General features: G+C 47.5%; 1 protein-coding gene across 1 annotated transcript; it reads right to left on the bottom strand.

Moving 5' to 3' along the window:
- Positions 1-1433: 1433 nt before the first annotated feature.
- On the bottom strand, positions 1434-2969 carry LOC124795637 (nematocyst expressed protein 3-like). The gene is made up of 2 exons (XM_047259710.1): positions 2620-2969; positions 1434-2007 (listed from the first exon to the last, which is right to left on the bottom strand). Exons 1-2 carry the CDS (start codon positions 2967-2969, stop codon positions 1434-1436), a joined length of 924 nt encoding a protein of 307 aa, XP_047115666.1.
- Between the last annotated feature and the right edge of the window lie 14201 nt (positions 2970-17170).

The following is a 17170-nucleotide window of genomic DNA, read 5'->3' as shown; positions in this document are numbered from 1 at the left end:
CATGCTTCCAGGACTGAGGAAAACTGCAGGACCGGAGGATTAGATCAAAGACGTCGGCGAGATGAGTGACAGCCACTGGCGGCAACTTCTGGAGTAGGGCGATGGAAACTTCGTCTGGGCCCGCAGCTTTCCTGGGGTTCAGGGCAAGCAGGATGGACGACACCTCCTCCGCCGTCGTCTCTTCAATGACGTCATCGTCGTCGCGTGGCTCCAGGTAGCGTGGGAGCCGGTAAGTAACCAGGTCGTCGTGGACAGCGTCGGTCGGGTCTTCGATCGGCGTAAACGCAGCCTCAAAGACGTCTGCGAGGGCATCAGCCTTCGCAGCTGGTTCGCAGACAGCCTGACCGTGGACCAGCAGCGGAGGGATACGTTGCGTGCGGCGTAGGAAGCGCTTCGTCGTCTGCCATGCCGTGCAGTCGTCAAGACAAACGGTGGCGACCTTGTTATTCCAGTCGCGATTGCGATGGTTGTCAATGGCGGCCCAGATGTCCCGACGCATCCTGTTGAGGAGGCGCTTGGTGTCGACATGTCTCGTCCTCTGCCACTCCCGGTAGACCCGGTTCTTCTCAGTGATGGCCGCGGCAGCTGTCGGGAGTAGTCAGGTGGAGTGCGAGGTCGGGGCGGCGTTGCTATAGTGGCAGCGTCGATCGTGGTTGCCGCGAAGTGCAGAAGTGCTGCGTCCGCTCCAGCTTCCGTAGGGGGCGGCGCGGCGGCGAGTGAGTCCATCACGGCTGCTTGAAACCTGTCCCAGTCGATGCCAGCAAGTGAGATGCCTCTCCTGGGCTGTGGGAGGGCGTCTAGGTCGATATCAAAAACCACTGGGACATGATCAGAAGACACTGCCGTCCTCGTCGTGGCAGTGATCTGATGAGGGATGCCCTTGACGACCGCGATGTCGATTATATCCGTGAGGCCACGGGCAGGGAAGATTGTCGGGTCGTACGGCCCCACCACACGGGCACGGTGACGTTCCGCTACTCGGAGCAGGCAGCGGCCAGCGGCATTGGCGATCCTGGAGTTACAGGAGACATGTTTACTATTGAAGTCCCCGGCGACGAACACCTGCCCCCTCAAGGGGAGCAGAGCATCGATGTCAGCAGGGTCCAGTGGACGAGACGGCGGTCGTCAGGCAGCGACGAACGTGATGGCGCCCGCCGAGGTGTGAACGACGACATCAGTGGCCTCCAGCGTTGCCAGTGGTGTAAGTTGTGTCACGCGATCACGAATGCCATTGCGGACGTGAACGGCTGTCCCACCACCCGCCGTCGGTCGATCGGTGCGATAGCTGGTTTGCCGCAACTGACGTCGACCCCAGGCTTCAGGTGGGTTTCGTTGATAAGGCAGACGTCGACGGCTTCATCTCGAAGAAATTGGCGAATTCGGCAGCTCGAGTGCGGACGCCGTTGGCATTCCACGCGACGACCTTGAGCCCTCTAACGCTGCCCATGGTGCAGCTGGTGAGTGTTGACAGCGGCCGGGGCTGGAGAGGCCATCGGCACTGCAGAGGTGAGTTGCTGCGACAGGACTTCAATCAACTTCGTAGCACTTGTCACCAGGGCAGTGAGCTGCGTGACGAGGTTGGCCAGGTCACCGGTGGAGGCAGCCGGCGCGGCCCCGTCGCTGGAAGGGGGAGGCGTGGCTACTTCGCTGTGAGAGTCCACCTGGGGCTGCTCGACTGACGGTGCTGAGCGCTGGGTACCCATGGGGCGGTGACCCCCGCGCCGGCGGTTGGCGGAGCGCGGTCCGGCCGACGTCCCGGGAGAGGCAGTACCCGGGTCCGCCACTAGTAGCTGTGGTGGAGGCGCAGGAGCCTCAGGTGTCGGCACGGCCTCGGATGCGGCAGGAGCAAGAGCAGCCGACGCAGCCGGGACGGCGGAGGGCGCCCCCGACGTTGCCGCCGCGAAAGAGACGCCGGGCCGTCTCGTTGCTGGCTTCTTCGGACGTGGCGCCGGTGTTTGGCCACGTTGGCGAGCGATGGCACGCTTCCACACCTCACACCCACGATAACTGGCCACGTGAGCACCGTCACAGAGTGCACATGTCGGCTTCTCGGTGGGCAGACGGGGGCACGCACGTCCTGCGTGGGCGCCGGCGCATTTAACACACCTGTCCGGCATAGAGCAGAGGCGCGCGACGTGATTGATCCCCTGGCAGCGAAAGCACTGCGCAGGGCGTCTCCGGGAGCGAAGTTCTTCGGTCTGAACCGGAACGTCGGCGACCCGCGTCAATTGGTAGAGTTTGCGGTTCTCCACGGCGTCGGAGCAGACGACCAGGAAGAGCGGCATATCATCGCGTGACTTAGGCGACTTCATCTTCACGACTGCCCTGACGTAGAAGCCCAGGTCAGCAAGTTCACGATGCAGGCGATCGGCTTCCATGTTGAAACGTAGGTCGCGGATTACAATCTTCAAGACCTTGTCAGGTGCGGAAGCGTGGGTATAGAATGGGATACCACGCTCAGACGCCTCCTGAGCGACCCGGCGATAATCGTCAGCAGTGCGGAGTGTGCCCCTGTACAGGTCACACCCGGCAGGCTTCACGGTGTACACGGCCGTTGTCCAGCTGCGCAACAACTTCTGCAGTTCCCCATAGGGCGGCGGAAACTAGAGGACCACCGGCGGAAGATGGGAGTCTTTCTTCGGCGCAGGATCGCGCGGCAGCTGGTCTGGCGCGTCAGCGAGCGCGTCGAATGAGTTGGCGACGGCAGTTGGAAGCGTCGTCGATGACTGCATGCGTCTTGCAGTTCGCCGGGCCGGGACAAAACCATTGGCGTCAGGGGCGAAATCTTGCCTGGCCCTCTTCTCGATAGGCGAGCTGCGAACAGTAGACGTCGCGGCTGTTGCCCTCCTCTTCTTTTTCCCGCTTCGTCCGCGTGGCTGAGGGGCGGTGGAGCTCTCATTTTCAGAATCGGGGAGCGGAGCAGACAGCGCTGTCTTGAAGGTTTCCGGAGCTGTGTCCATCAAATCCATAGCCATAGCACTGGTCGTCGTAAGTTGGGGGCCAGATTGGGCCGCCGACGGCGCAAGCGCGGCCGGAGGGCGATCTGCCACACCCTTCGCGTCACTGGCAAGCGCAGGTACGTCCTTCTCGCGGCTGCACATGTCAGCGACTCGTGCGTGCGTACTGAACTGAGCTCCTGAGGGCGGGCGGCCGATTTAAATCCCCTCCCCCCCCCCCCGGGCCGTTCTCATCGCCGCCCGCGCCCGCGCGCCGGCGGTCGCGAAGACGTGGGCGTCGGAATCTGTAATAACGTCGATGTGCTTGCTGCGTCCGCCCTGGTCGCCAGTTCGTACTTCTTGCTGAGAGTCTTCTTAATTTCATTCAGTGCCGAGTCCCAAGTCTTGCTGAGATTGTAGCCGCAATCTCGGTTGATAAGATCTTCCCTGGTGCGAATTTCGATAGCCTCCCTTATAACGCTGTCCCATTATTTAGAGGTCTGAGCCAGGATCTTGGCACGCTAATAATCCATTTCGTGTTTCTCAGACAAACAGTGCTCTGCTACCGCCGACTTATTTGGATATTTCAGTCGAGTGTGCCTTTGATGTTCTCGGCAACGTTCTCCGATTGTGCGTACTGTTTGTCCGATTTAAGTCTTCCCACACTCACAGGGAATTTTGTATACGCCGGCCTTCCTCAAACCGAGGTCATCTTTCACACTTCCCAGTAATGCCCGTGTTTTATTGGGCGGGAAAAAGACAGTTGTAATTCGGTGTTTCTTTATTATACGGCCGATTTTGGCCGATAGTGCGCCATTGTACGGAATAAAGGCAGTGGCTACCTCTTCTTCCGTGACTTCATCCGTCTCCACAGGTTGTGCTGTGGTGGTGGGACGGGAGAGCGCGTCTAATCTGCCATTCCGAGTGCCCATTTTTTCGAAAAGCAGTTTTGAGGTGTGAAAAAGTCTGCAATTATTTTCTCGAACTAGGAAAAGCGTTCTACAGTGTACATTGATGAAAGATGTTGGTGAAATTTTGATAAAAAAAAAACAGCAATAAGGTGCAGTTAAAAATGGGCAGTACACAGTATGTTTAGGAACCATCCCTGAACAGTAAGAATGGGTGACCAAGAATCAGCAGTGTGGATGTATCTGTGCACCGAAGATGCAATGACAGAAATAAAAAGAGGATCAGAAGTGCGATTAAATTCAAGGTGACATGATATGACTGATTCTCATTAATAGAGAAGAATAATTACACGACCTGTTAAATGGAACGAACACTGTAAAGATTGCAGAAAAGGGACTGATGGCTAATCGAAGAAGACGAAATTAAGGGGGAGTATCAGAAATGAAATTAGCGACATACGTAACAGCAAATGTCTACAGAATCACCGGGCATATTGAGTACGGACATATGGAGAGCATTGGCAAGAAGATGCGAGAGAATGATAAGACATACTTTGAAACATAAGGAAATATGCGGCAATGCAACAAGTCTATGAAGGAGATCGCTTGTACATCACTCGTGCAACACATTCTGTGTGTTTGGACTCATACGAAAGAGGACTTACATGTGATAGAGAATGTAAACACAGAAGGAAACATGAATAGTCAATTGTTTATTTGACCCGTGATAGGTCGTCACGGGTATACCGAATAAAGTGAACTAGCAGACTCTTGAAAACAGACAAAAACTATCCCGAGAAAGCCTAATTAAAAAGCTTTAAGAACCGTCTATAAAAGGTGACTCCAGGAATATACTACAGACCCTCAAGTATCGCTTCAAGATTAGATTAATTACAACACACATATATGTATTTGCAGAATCATTCATCCCACGCCCTTTACTTGAATGGAATGGAAAGAAATCCTAATAACTGGTACAGTTGGTCAAACCTCCTTCCATTCACTTCACAGTGGATTGCAGATTATAGACGTAGATGTAGATGTAAATCAGGAAATTCAGAACAGATTTTCATTCTGCAACAAAATATGTGTCGATTTGAAACTCCCTTGCAGATTAAAACTGTGTATCAGACCGGGACTCAAAACTGGTACCTGGTTTGAATACTTGGCTCGAAGGTGGGACCTGGTTCGAGTACCAGTCCAGCACGTAATTGTAACCAACCAGGAATTTTCACATCTGAAAATTTTTATAAGCTAGAAGACACAGTACCATAAAATTAGTAATGTACTAGCTGTTGCCCTTGGCTGTTTTCGGTTATCAGTAGTTTTGTTATGATGAGTGGTGGTGAGTAAGTAAGCTACTGTATGTGCAGATGTATCAGCTGCCCACAGATGTCTTCCCGTTCGGGTAAGCGCAGCGAGTCATGTGCGCTCCACTCTACTCCTCCCAAGCCGTACCAAAGCACAATGCGTCGGCTTGTGCAATGTTGCGGCCGAGCAGTGCATACAGAGGGCCATGGGCAGGAGCGGGCATGTATGCGCAGTGTCGCCTTGCGCGTCGAGCGAGCGGGTCGTAGTTAACTTCCGCCTCTGCCTCAGCGCCGCTTGTGTCGAGGCTACTCAGTCTGGTTACTGTATCGGCCGGAGTCACATCGTACTTGCGTAGCGGAGTTAGTTGTTTTTCTCTTGGTGACGGTGTTTTTTGCCCTCGCCATAGTGTCTGTCGAGTCTCCTAAGTCTGTTCCTCGTCGAGCTACTCTCCGTCTCAGTTTTGACAAGAGTACAAGTCGTGTTCAGCCCGGCTCTTTAGAAATTCACGATTGGTTGGGTGATATTATCCGTGTTACACCTGATCAGGTAGATACTGCTTACTTTGATTCTGATCTACATGCGTTCTTTTTGAAGTTTTATGATCCCGTTCAAATAGAACGGCTTCTCTCTAGGGTTGGTTCTAAAGTATTGTTTACATATCGAGGTGGTTCCATAGTCAAGTCCTCCTTGAAAATGCGGCACTCGAGTATACTGCGGTAAGAGTTTATAACCTTCCTCCTGAAATGGACGTTTCATTTCTTAAAATAGCGTAGCTTCCGTTTGGAGTAATACGGCGTATCCGATGGCAATGCTGGTCGGCACAACATCACTACCAGTGTTAGAATGGTATCCGGACTGTGGACATGTGCGTTAAACAGAATAATCCTTCCCACTTATCTCGCTGGTTGACCTCTGTAATAAAAAGCTGAGTCGAAGGATCAACAGACGAACTAGAACGGATGGCATGTGACGTCCGCAACGACCAAATACAACGATAAAAAAAACAACTGTTTATGGTTACCGGGTATATGTTACATCTACATCTACAACTACATCCACACTCCGCAAGCCACCTGACGACATGTGGCGGAGGGTACCCTGAGTACCTCTATCGGTTCTCCCTTCTATTCCAGTCTCGTATTGTTCACCGACCCTTGGTCTAGGGGTAGAGTCTTTAATTCATAAAAAAAACCGTCTTCGTTCCCGGGTTCGATCCCCGCCACTGCCTAAATTTTGATAAATAATCAGCAATGGCCGCCGAAGACTTCCGGTATAAGAAGTCAGACTCATTCTGACAACGGCCTTGTCAAAGAGGGCGGAGGAGCGGATAGAGGTTCAGGGCACTCTCTTGTCCTAGGGGTGGGAAATTGCCCCTAAATGCGGAAGAATCAGCAATGATCAACGACATGAGGATGCAGAAGGCAATGGAAACCACTGCATTAAAGACACGTAACGTGTATCCACAGGAAATGTGGCCTGTAATTGAAGAAGTGTCATGAAGATCTCTCCATTGGCAAAATATACCGGAATAGTCCCCCATTCGGATCTCCGGGAGGGACTGCCAAGGGGGAGGTTACCATGAGAAAAAGATTGAATAATCAACGGAAGGATAACGTTCTACGAGTCGGGGCGTGGAATGTCAGAAGCTTGAACGTGGTATGGAAACTAGAAAATCTGAATAGGGAAATGCAAAGGCTCAATCTAGATAGAGTAGGGATCAGTGAAGTGAAGTGGAAGGAAGACAAGGATTTCTGGTCAGATGAGTATCGGGTAATATCAACAGCAGCAGAAAATGGTGTAACAGGTGTAGGATTCGTTATGAATAGGAAGGTAGGGCAGAGGGTGTGTTACTGTGAACAGTTCAGTGACCGGGTTGTTCTAATCAGAATCGACAGCAGACCAACACCGACAACGATAGTTCAGGTATACATGCCGACATCGCAAGCTGAAGATGAACAGATAGAGAAAGTGTATGAGGATTTTGAAAGGGTAATGTAGTATGTAAAGGGGACGAAAATCTAATAGTCATGGGCGACTGGAATGCAGTTTTAGGGGAAAGAGTAGAAGAAAAGGTTACAGGAGAATATGGGCTTGGGACAAGGAATGAAAGAGTAGAAAGACTAAATGAGTTCTGTAACAAGTTTCAGCTAGTAATAGTGAATACCCTGTTCAAGAATCACAGGAGGAGGAGGTATACTTTGAAAAGGCCGGGAGATACGGGAAGATTTCAATTAGATTACATCATTATCAGACAGGGATTCCGAAATCCGATACTGGATTGTAAGGCGTACCCAGGAGCAGATTTAGACTCAGATCACAATATAGTAGTGATGAAGAGTAGGCTGAAGTTCAAGACATTAGTCAGGAAGAACCAATACGCAAAGAAGTGGGATACGGAAGTACTACGGAATGACGAGATACGTTTGAAGTTCTCTAACGCTATAGATACAGCAATAAGGAATAGCGCAGTAGGCAGTGCAGTGGAAGAGGAATGGACATCTCTAAAAAGGGCCATCACAGAAGTTGGGAAGGAAAACATAGGTACAAAGAAGGTAGCTGCGAAGAAACCATGGGTAACAGAAGAAATACTTCAGTTGATTGATGAAAGGAGGAAGTACAAACATGTTCCGGGAAAATCAGGAATACAGAAATATAAGTCGCTGAGGAATGAAATAAATAGGAAGTGCAGAGGAGAGAGCAGATAGGTGGAAAGAATACATTGAAAGCCTCTATGAGGGTGAAGATTTGTCTGATGTCATAGAAGAATAAACAGGAGTCGATTTAGAAGAGATAGGGGATCCAGTATTAGAATCGGAATTTAAAAGAGCTTGGGAGGACTTACGGTCAAATAAGGCAGAAGGGATAGATAACATTCCATCAGAATTTCTAAAATCGTTGGGGGAAGTGGCAACAAAACGACTATTCACGTTGGTGTGTAGAATATATGAGTCTGGCGACATACCATCTGACTTTCGGAAAAGCATCATCCACACAATTCCGAAGACGGCCAGAGCTGACAAGTGCGAGAATTATCGCGCAATCAGCTTAACAGCTCATGCATCGAAGCTGCTTACAAGAATAATATACAGAAGAATGGAAAAGAAAATTGAGAATGCGCTAGGTGACGATCAGATTGGCTTTAGGAAAAGTAAAGGGACGAGAGAGGCAATTCTGACGTTACGACTAATAATGGAAGCAAGCCTAAAGAAAAATCAAGACACTTTCACAGGATTTATCGACCTAGAAAAAGCGTTCGACAATATAAAATGGTGCAAGCTGTTCGAGATTCTAGAAAAAGTAGGGTAAGCTATAGGGAGAGACGGGTCATATACAATATGTACAACAACCAAGAGGGAATAATAGGAGTGGACGATCAAGAACGAAGTGCTCGTATTAAGACGGGTGTAAGACAAGGCTGTAGCCTTTCGCCCCTACTCTTCAATTTGTACATCGAGGAAGCAATGAGGGAAATAAAAGAAAGGTTCAGGAGTGGAATTAAAATACAAGGTGAAAGGATATCAATGATACGATTCGCTGATGACATTGCTATCCTGAGTGAAAGTGAAGAAGAATTAAATGATCTGCTGAACGGAATGAACAGTCTAATGAGTACACAGTACGGTTTGAGAGTAAATCGGAGAAAGACGAAGGTAATGAGAAGTAGTAGAAATGAGAACAGCGGGAAACTTAACATCAGGATTGATGGTCACGAAGTCAATGAAGTTAAGGAATTCTGCTACCTAGGCAGTATAATAACCAATGACGGACGGAGCAAGGAGGACATCAAAAGCAGACTCGCTATGGAAAAAAGGCATATCTGGCCAAGAGGAGTCTACTAATATCAAATACCGGCCTTAATTTGAGGAAGAAATTTCTGAGGATGTACGTCTGGAGTACAGCATTGTATGGTAGTGAAACATGGACTGTGGGAAAACCGGAACAGAAGAGACTCGAAGCATTTGATATGTGGTGCTATAGACGAATGTCGAAAATTAGGTGGACTGATTAGGTAAGGAATGAGGAGGTTCTACGCAGAATCGGAGAGGAAGGGAATATGTGGAAAACACTGATAAGGAGAAGGGAGAGGATGATAGGACATCTGCTAAGACATGAGGGAATGACTTCCATGGTACTAGAGGGAGCTGTAGAGGGCAAAAACTGTAGAGGAAGACAGAGATTGGAATACGTCAAGCAAATAATTGAGGACGTAGGTTGCAAGTGCTACTCTGAGGTAAAGAGGTTAGCACAGGAAAGGAATTCGTGGCGGGCCGCATCACACCAGTCAGTAGACTGATGACAAAAAAAAAAAAAAAATTATTTGCAGCAAGAAGTATTGTCAATATGCTTCTGTGTGGGCTCTAATCTCTCTGATTTTATCATCATGGTCTCTTCGCGGGATATACGTAGGAGGGAGCAATATATTGTTTGACTCTTCGGAGAAGGTATGGTCTCGAAACTTTAACAAAAGCCCGTACCGAGCTACTGAGCGTCTCTCCTGCAGAGTCTTCCACTGGAGTTTATCTATCATCTCTGTAACGCTTTCGTGATTACTAAATGATCTTGTAACGAAGCGCGCTGCTCTCCGTTGGATCTTCTCTATCTCTTCTATCAACCCTATCTGGTACGGATCCCACACTGCTGAGCGGTGTTCAAGCAGTGGGCGAACAAGCGTACTGTAACCTACTTCCTTTGTTTTCGGATTGCATTTCCTTAGGATTCTTCCAATGAATCTGAGTCTGGCGTCTGCTTTACCGTCGATCAACTTTATATGATCATTCCATTATAAATCACTCCTAATGCGTACTCCCAGATAATTTATGGAATTAACTGCTCCCAGTTGCTGACCTACTATTTTGTAGCTAAATGATAATGGATCTATCTTTCTAAGTATTCGCAGCACATTACACTCGTCTACATTGAGATTCAATTGCCATTCCCTGCACCATGCGTCAATTCGCTGCAGATCCTCCTGCATTTCAGTACAATTTTCCATTGTTACAACCTCTCCATACACCACAGCATCATCTGTAAAAAGGCTCAATGAACCTCCGATGTCATCCACCAGGTCATTTATGTATATTGTGAATAGCAAGGGTCCCATGACACTCCCCTGCGGCACACCTGAAATCACGCTTACTTCGCACGACTTCTCTCCATGCAGGGCAAGAAGGAACCTGTTCTCTCTGTAACGAAAGCGGTCATCTGAGATCCGATTGTCCGCGCCGTACTACTGTTCTGACGTCGTCTTATCAGAAACGGCTTCCTTTAACATTAGCAGATATAGTGTCTCCGCAGTTCAAATGGCTCTGAGCACTATGTGACTGAATATCTGAGGCCATCAGTCCCCTAGAACTTAGAACCCAACTAACCTAAGGACATCACACACATCCATGCCAGAGGCAGGATTCGAACCTGCGACCGTATCAGTCACCCGGTTCCGGACTGAAACGCCTAGAACAGGGCCGGCCAAACGCTGCACATTGGGCAGACTTGCGGAAGTGCTGCACATGTGCGCATGTGTGCGACAGCGAGCGATAGCGACATCTGTTATTAGACATGTGTACTAAATGAACGGCGGCGGCTCCACTTCCCTGTTTATGTGGCACAAGCAAGAGCGTAACATACCCAGTCTCGTTTACCCCTGGTATCCGTAACCTTAACAGAGAAGTACTGAGAAATGGCAGGTACTGTGAAAAAAGAAAGGACGGGAGATCTTTGTTATCAGTCGTTTAAAAATGACTGGGAATTGCAATTCTTTTTTGTAGCCTTTGGTGAAAACTCACAGTGTTTGCTATGCCGCCGAATAATAGGCGGCCAGCGTAAGTTTTCAATTGAAAGACACTACAATACATATCACAAAGACGAGTGTAGTGTCCTCAACAGTGAAGAACGGCAAGCAAAATTAAATGTCCCTAAGACAATGGATGAGACACATCAACTCGATTATCATTTCCCATGAGTAGTGATAAACGTGTTTGGATTTATTCCTTTCATAATTAAAAAGTATTGTTTACTAATTGTGCATTATTGGCTCATTCTGCTCCATGTTACATTATTATCAGTAAAGTTGGTCATTAAACCGATTGTTCCAATGTATTCTTACATTTAGGTATTTTTTTATGTGTGAAGGTCTACGCTCAGCTGAAGTCGATAAAACGTAACATTCATCTAATTGTCGGTTATTATGTAGATTTCAGACGGAACTGATGAAAGATGTAGCAATAATGGTATTGAAATAACAGGTGATCATTGAGAGGTCTGCGGTTATCATTCTGTTCAGAGGTCAATGAGACAGAAATTATGTGGGTGTAACTGAGGGCACCGAGAATTAGTTATAGGAAACCTTGCATTAGTTTAACGTTATTTGAAATCATGAATAAGGTTCGTTGGAAGTCGCTAAGTGCTCTCTTTCTTAAATACTAGATCAAAAACATTACGCGTATTTACGTGCCGTCAGTCAAGCTGCCTTAAAAAAAACCCACGGTTGTTAACTGTGTTACTTGTCTTACTGGGTTAAACTGTTAACATAAAAGTAGACGTCTCAGTGAGTACACTGTGACAGTATTTTAAATGTTTAATACGCGAAATTCCTTCCCATGGTTGGCTTGCAAGCTGTGGAAAGAGCACTAGAATGCTCCGGTACGGAGTATCCCAGCAAGTGGATAAAGCGACATCTGTGCGTAGAAACATGCACTACATGAACGCTGACGGCTGCGGAGTGCACGCTGTAACCCGGAAATTACACACGTGCAGGAGCACCGCACACGCGCAGAATTTCTACATCTACATCTATACTCCGCGAGCCACCTTACGGTGTGTGGCGGAGGGTACTTATTGTACCACTATCTGATCCTCCCTTCCCTGTTCCATTCACGAATTGTGCGTGGGAAGAACGACTGCTTGTAAGTCTCCGTATTTGCTCTAATTTCTCGGATCTTTTCGTTGTGATCATTACGCGAGATATATGTGGGCCGTAGTAATATGTTGCCCATCTCTTCCCGGAATGTGCTCTCTCGTAATTTCGATAATAAACTTCTCCGTATTGCGTAACGCCTTTCTTGAAGTGTCCGCCACTGGAGCTTGTTCAGCATCTCCGTAACGCTCTCGCGCTGACTAAATGTCCCCATGACGAATCGCGCTGCTTTTCGCTGGATCATGTCTATCTCTTCTATTAATCCAACCTGGTAAGGGTCCTATACTGATGAGCAATACTCAAGAATCGGACGAACAAGCGTTTTGTAAGCTACTTCTTTCGTCGATGAGCCACATTTTCTTAGAATTCTTCCTATGAATCTCAACCTGGCGCCTGCTTTTCCCACTATTTGTTTTATGTGATCATTCCACTTCAGATCGCTCCGAATAGTAACTCCTAAGTATTTTACGGTCGTTACCGCTTCCAATGACTTACCACCTATGGCATAATCGTACTGGAATGGATTTCTGCCCCTATGTATGCGCATTATATTACATTTATCTACGTTTAGGGAAAGCTGCCAGCTGTCGCACCATGCATTAATCCTCTGCAAGTCTTCCTGGAGTACGTACGAGTCTTCTGATGTTGCTACTTTCTTGTAGACAACCGTGTCATCTGCAAATAGCCTCACGGAGCTACCGATGTTGTCAACTATTTATGTATATTGTAAACAATAAAGGTCCTATCACGCTTCCTTGCGGTACTCCCGAAATTACCTCTACATCTGCAGATTTTGAACCGTTAAGAATGACATGTTGTGTTCTTTCTTCTAGGAAATCCTGAATCCAATCACAAACCTGGTCCGATATTCCGTAAGCTCGTATTTTTTTCACTAAACGTAAGTGCGGAACCGTATCAAATGCCTTCCTGAAGTCCAGGAATACGGCATCAATCTGCTCGCCAGTGTCTACGGCACTGTGAATTTCTTGGGCAAATAGGGCGAGCTGAGTTTCACATGATCTCTGTTTGCGGAATCCATGTTGGTTATGATGAAGGAGATTTGTATTATCTAAGAACGTCATAATACGAGAACACAAAACATGTTCCATTATTCTACAACAGATTGACGTAAGCGAAATAGGCCTATAATTATTCGCATCTGATTTATGACCCTTCTTGAAAATGGGAACGACCTGCGCTTTCTTCCAGTCGCTAGGTACTTAACGTTCTTCCAGCGATCTACGATAAATTGTTGATAGAAAGGGGGCAAGTTCTTTAGCATAATCACTGTAGAATCTTAAGGGTATCTCGTCTGGTCCGGATGCTTTTCCGCTACTAAGTGATAGCAGTTGTTTTTCAATTCCGATATCGTTTATTTCAATATTTTCCAATTTGGCGTCCGTGCGACGGCTGAAGTCAGGGACCGTGTTACGATTTTCCGCAGTGAAACAGTTTCGGAACACTGAATTCAGTATTTCTGCATTTCTTCGGTCGTCCTCTGTTTCGGTGCCATCGTGGTCAACGAGTGACTGAATAGGGGATTTAGATCCGCTTACCGATTTTACATATGACCAAAACTTTTTAGGGTTCTTGTTTAGATTGTTTGCCAATGTTTTATGTTCGAATTCGTTGAATGCTTCTCTCATTGCTCTCTTTACGCTCTTTTTCGCTTCGTTCAGCTTTTCCTTATCAGCTATGATTCGACTACTCTTAAACCTATGATGAAGCTTTCTTTGTTTCCGTAGTACCTTTCGTACATGATTGTTATACCACGGTGGATCTTTCCCCTCGCTTTGGACCTTAGTCGGTACGAACTTATCTAAGGCGTACTGGACGATGTTTCTGAATTTTTTCCATTTTTGTTCCACATCCTCTTCCTCAGAAATGAACGTTTGATGGTGGTCACTCAGATATTCTGCGATTTGTGCCCTATCACTCTTGTTAAGCAAATATATTTTCCTTCCTTTCTTGGCATTTCTTATTACACTTGTAGTCATTGATGCAACCACTGACTTATGATCACTGATACCCTCTTCTACATTCACGGAGTCGAAAAGTTCCGGTCTATTTGTTGCTATGAGGTCTAAAACGTTAGCTTCACGAGTTGGTTCTCTAACTATCTGCTCGAAGTAATTCTCGGACAAGGCAGTCAGGATAATGTCACAAGAGTCTCTGTCCCTGGCTCCAGTTCTGATTGTGTGACTATCCCATTCTATACCTGGTAGATTGTAGTCTCCCCCTATTACAATAGTATGATCACGAAACTTCTTCACGACGTTCTGCAGGTTCTCTCTGAGGCGCTCAACTACTACGGTTGCTGATGCAGGTGGTCTATAGAAGCATCCGACTATCATATCTGACCCACCTTTGATACTTAGCTTAACCCAGATTATTTCACATTCGCATTCGCTAATAACTTCACTGGATATTATTGAATTCTTTACTGCTATAAATACTCCTCCACCATTGGCGTTTATCCTATCCTTGCGGTATATATTCCATTCTGTGTCTAGGATTTCGTTACTGTTCACTTCCGGTTTTAACCAACTTTCCGTTCCTAATACTATATGCGCACTATTTCCTTCAATAAGAGATACTAATTCAGGAACCTTGCCCTGGATACTCCTGCAGTTTACCAATATTACGTTGACTTTTCCTGTTTTTGGTCTCTGAGGACGGACGTTCTTTATCAACGATGATAATGTCCTCTCTGGTAAGCCGTCAGGTATTTTATCGTTTCGCCCAAGGGGGGGTCCCTCTAACCTAAAAAACCCCCGTGTGCACGCCACACGTACTCTGCTACCCTAGTAGCTGCTTCCGGTGTGTAGTGCACGCCTGACCTGTCTAGGGGGGCCCTACAGTTCTCCACCCAATAACGGAGGTCGATGAATTTGCAACCATTATAGTCGCAGAGTCGTCTGAGCCTCTGGTTTAGACCCTCCACACGGCTCCAAACCAGAGGACCGCGATCGACTCTGGGCACTATGCTGCAGATATTAAGCTCAGCTTGCACTCCGCGTGCGATGCTGGTTGTCTTCACCAAATCAGCCAGCCGCCGGAAGGAACCAAGGATGGCCTCAGAACCCAAGCGGCAGGCGTCATTCGTTCCGACATGTGCTACTATCTGCAGCCGGTCACACCCAGTGCGTTCAATAGCTGCCGGAAGGGCCTCCTCCACATTACGGACGAGACCCCCCGGCAAGCACACCGAGTGCACACTGGCATTCTTCCCCGACCTACCCGCTATTTTCCTAAGGGGCTCCATAACCCGCCTAACGTTGGAGCTCCCTATAACTAATAGGCCCGCCCTCTGTGACTGTCGGGACCTTGCCGGAGAATCGGCCACTGGCCCAACAGGCGAGGCATCCTGTGGTGGCTCGGAAACGATGTCATCACCACTAGGAAGCACCCCGTACCTGTTGGAAAGGGGTAAGGCAGCTGCCACGCGGCCAGATCCCACCTTCGCCTTTCGGCCAGGCACGCGCGAGCCCACCACTGTCCGCCATTCACCCTGGAGTGATGGCTGACCGGTAAGATGCTCACTGCCGGAAGACGCAGCGACATCAGGGGTTCCATGTGATTCCAAGGCCACCGAAGTAGGCATAGGTCTCACCACAGTTGCCCCAACGCCACTACGAGCCGACGCCTGCGCCTCGAGCTCGATGAGCCTAACAGACAAAGCCTCCACCTGCCCCCGAAGAGTGGCCAATTCTCCTTGCGTCCGCTCACAACAACCACAGTCCCTACACATGACTATGTTTACCCTACTCTATACGGTGACAAATTCCCAAGATAATCTTCTGATGAGCTACTCTGATAATCAAGAAACACTCACTGAAATACGAGACGCGAAAACTACGCTAGGTTTTCCCAGAAAAACTATATAAAAGCTAAGCGCAGCAAATAAGTACAAAAACGCTTTATACAAACAGTACTCGCTGCTGCTGGTGCTCTCGCTCTGGCTGTCACAAGACAACTGCTGATTCAAGTGACTAGTGGCTAACAGCCGCGAAACAAACAAAAGACGGTTTTAGGGCGCTTTCTGTTCTAAACGATCAAGAAAACACTAAGAAATCTAACACGAAAACTACGTAAAGTTTTATCAAGAACTGTTAGTTACTATGCAGAGCAGATAAACACAAATAGAATCCCTTCCTTAGTGGAAGGTCGTAAACAAAATCCAAAATAAACGCTTTATACAAACAGTACTCACTGCTGCTGGTGCTCTTGCTCTGGCTGTCACAAGACAACTGCTGATTCAAGTGACTAGTGGCTAACGGCCGCGAAACAAACAAAAGACGGTTTTAGGGCGCTTTCTGTTCTAAACGATCAAGAAAACACTAAGAAATCTAACACGAAAACTACGTAAAGTTTTATCAAGAACTGTTAGTTACTATGCAGAGCAGATAAACACAAATAGAATCCCTTCCTTAGTGGAAGGTCGTAAACAAAATGCAAAATAAACGCTTTATACAAACAGTACTCGCTGCTGCTGGTGCTCTCGCTCTGGCTGTCACAAGACAACTGCTGATTCAAGTGACTAGTGGCTAACGGCCGCGAAACAAACAAAAGACGGTTTTAGGGCGCTTTCTGTTCTAAACGATCAAGAAAACACTAAGAAATCTAACACGAAAACTACGTAAAGTTTTATCAAGAACTGTTAGTTACTATGCAGAGCAGATAAACACAAATAGAATCCCTTCCTTAGTGGAAGGTCGTAAACAAAATGCAAAATAAACGCTTTATACAAACAGTACTCGCTGCTGCTGGTGCTCTCGCTCTGGCTGTCACAAGACAACTGCTGATTCAAGTGACTAGTGGCTAACGGCCGCGAAACAAACAAAAGACCGTTTTAGGGCGCTTTCTGTTCTAAACGATCAAGAAAACACTAAGAAATCTAACACGAAAACTACGTAAAGTTTTATCAAGAACTGTTAGTTACTATGCAGAGCAGATAAACACAAATAGAATCCCTTCCTCAGTGGAAGGTCGTAAACAAAATCCAAAATAAACGCTTTATACAAACAGTACTCACTGCTGCTGGTGCTCTCGCTCTGGCTGTCACAAGACAACTGCTGATTCAAGTGACTAGTGGCTAACGG

The sequence above is a fragment of the Schistocerca piceifrons genome, chromosome 4 (genome assembly GCF_021461385.2).
Source record: "Schistocerca piceifrons isolate TAMUIC-IGC-003096 chromosome 4, iqSchPice1.1, whole genome shotgun sequence".
NCBI classification, from domain to species: domain Eukaryota; kingdom Metazoa; phylum Arthropoda; class Insecta; order Orthoptera; family Acrididae; genus Schistocerca; species Schistocerca piceifrons.
The sequence above is the reverse complement of the archived record's forward strand: the minus strand, read 5'-3'. Positions and strand labels throughout refer to the sequence as shown.

Excerpts from the sequence above, each read along its gene's own strand:
- LOC124795637 (XM_047259710.1), bottom strand. The coding sequence starts at position 2,969 with ATGGATTTGATGGACACAGCTCCGGAAACCTTCAAGACAGCGCTGTCT. Across the intron at positions 2,008-2,619 it reads AAGAAAGACTCCCATCTTCC|TTATCGTGGGTGTGAGGTGT; the intron begins GCCGGTGGTCCT and ends TCACGTGGCCAG.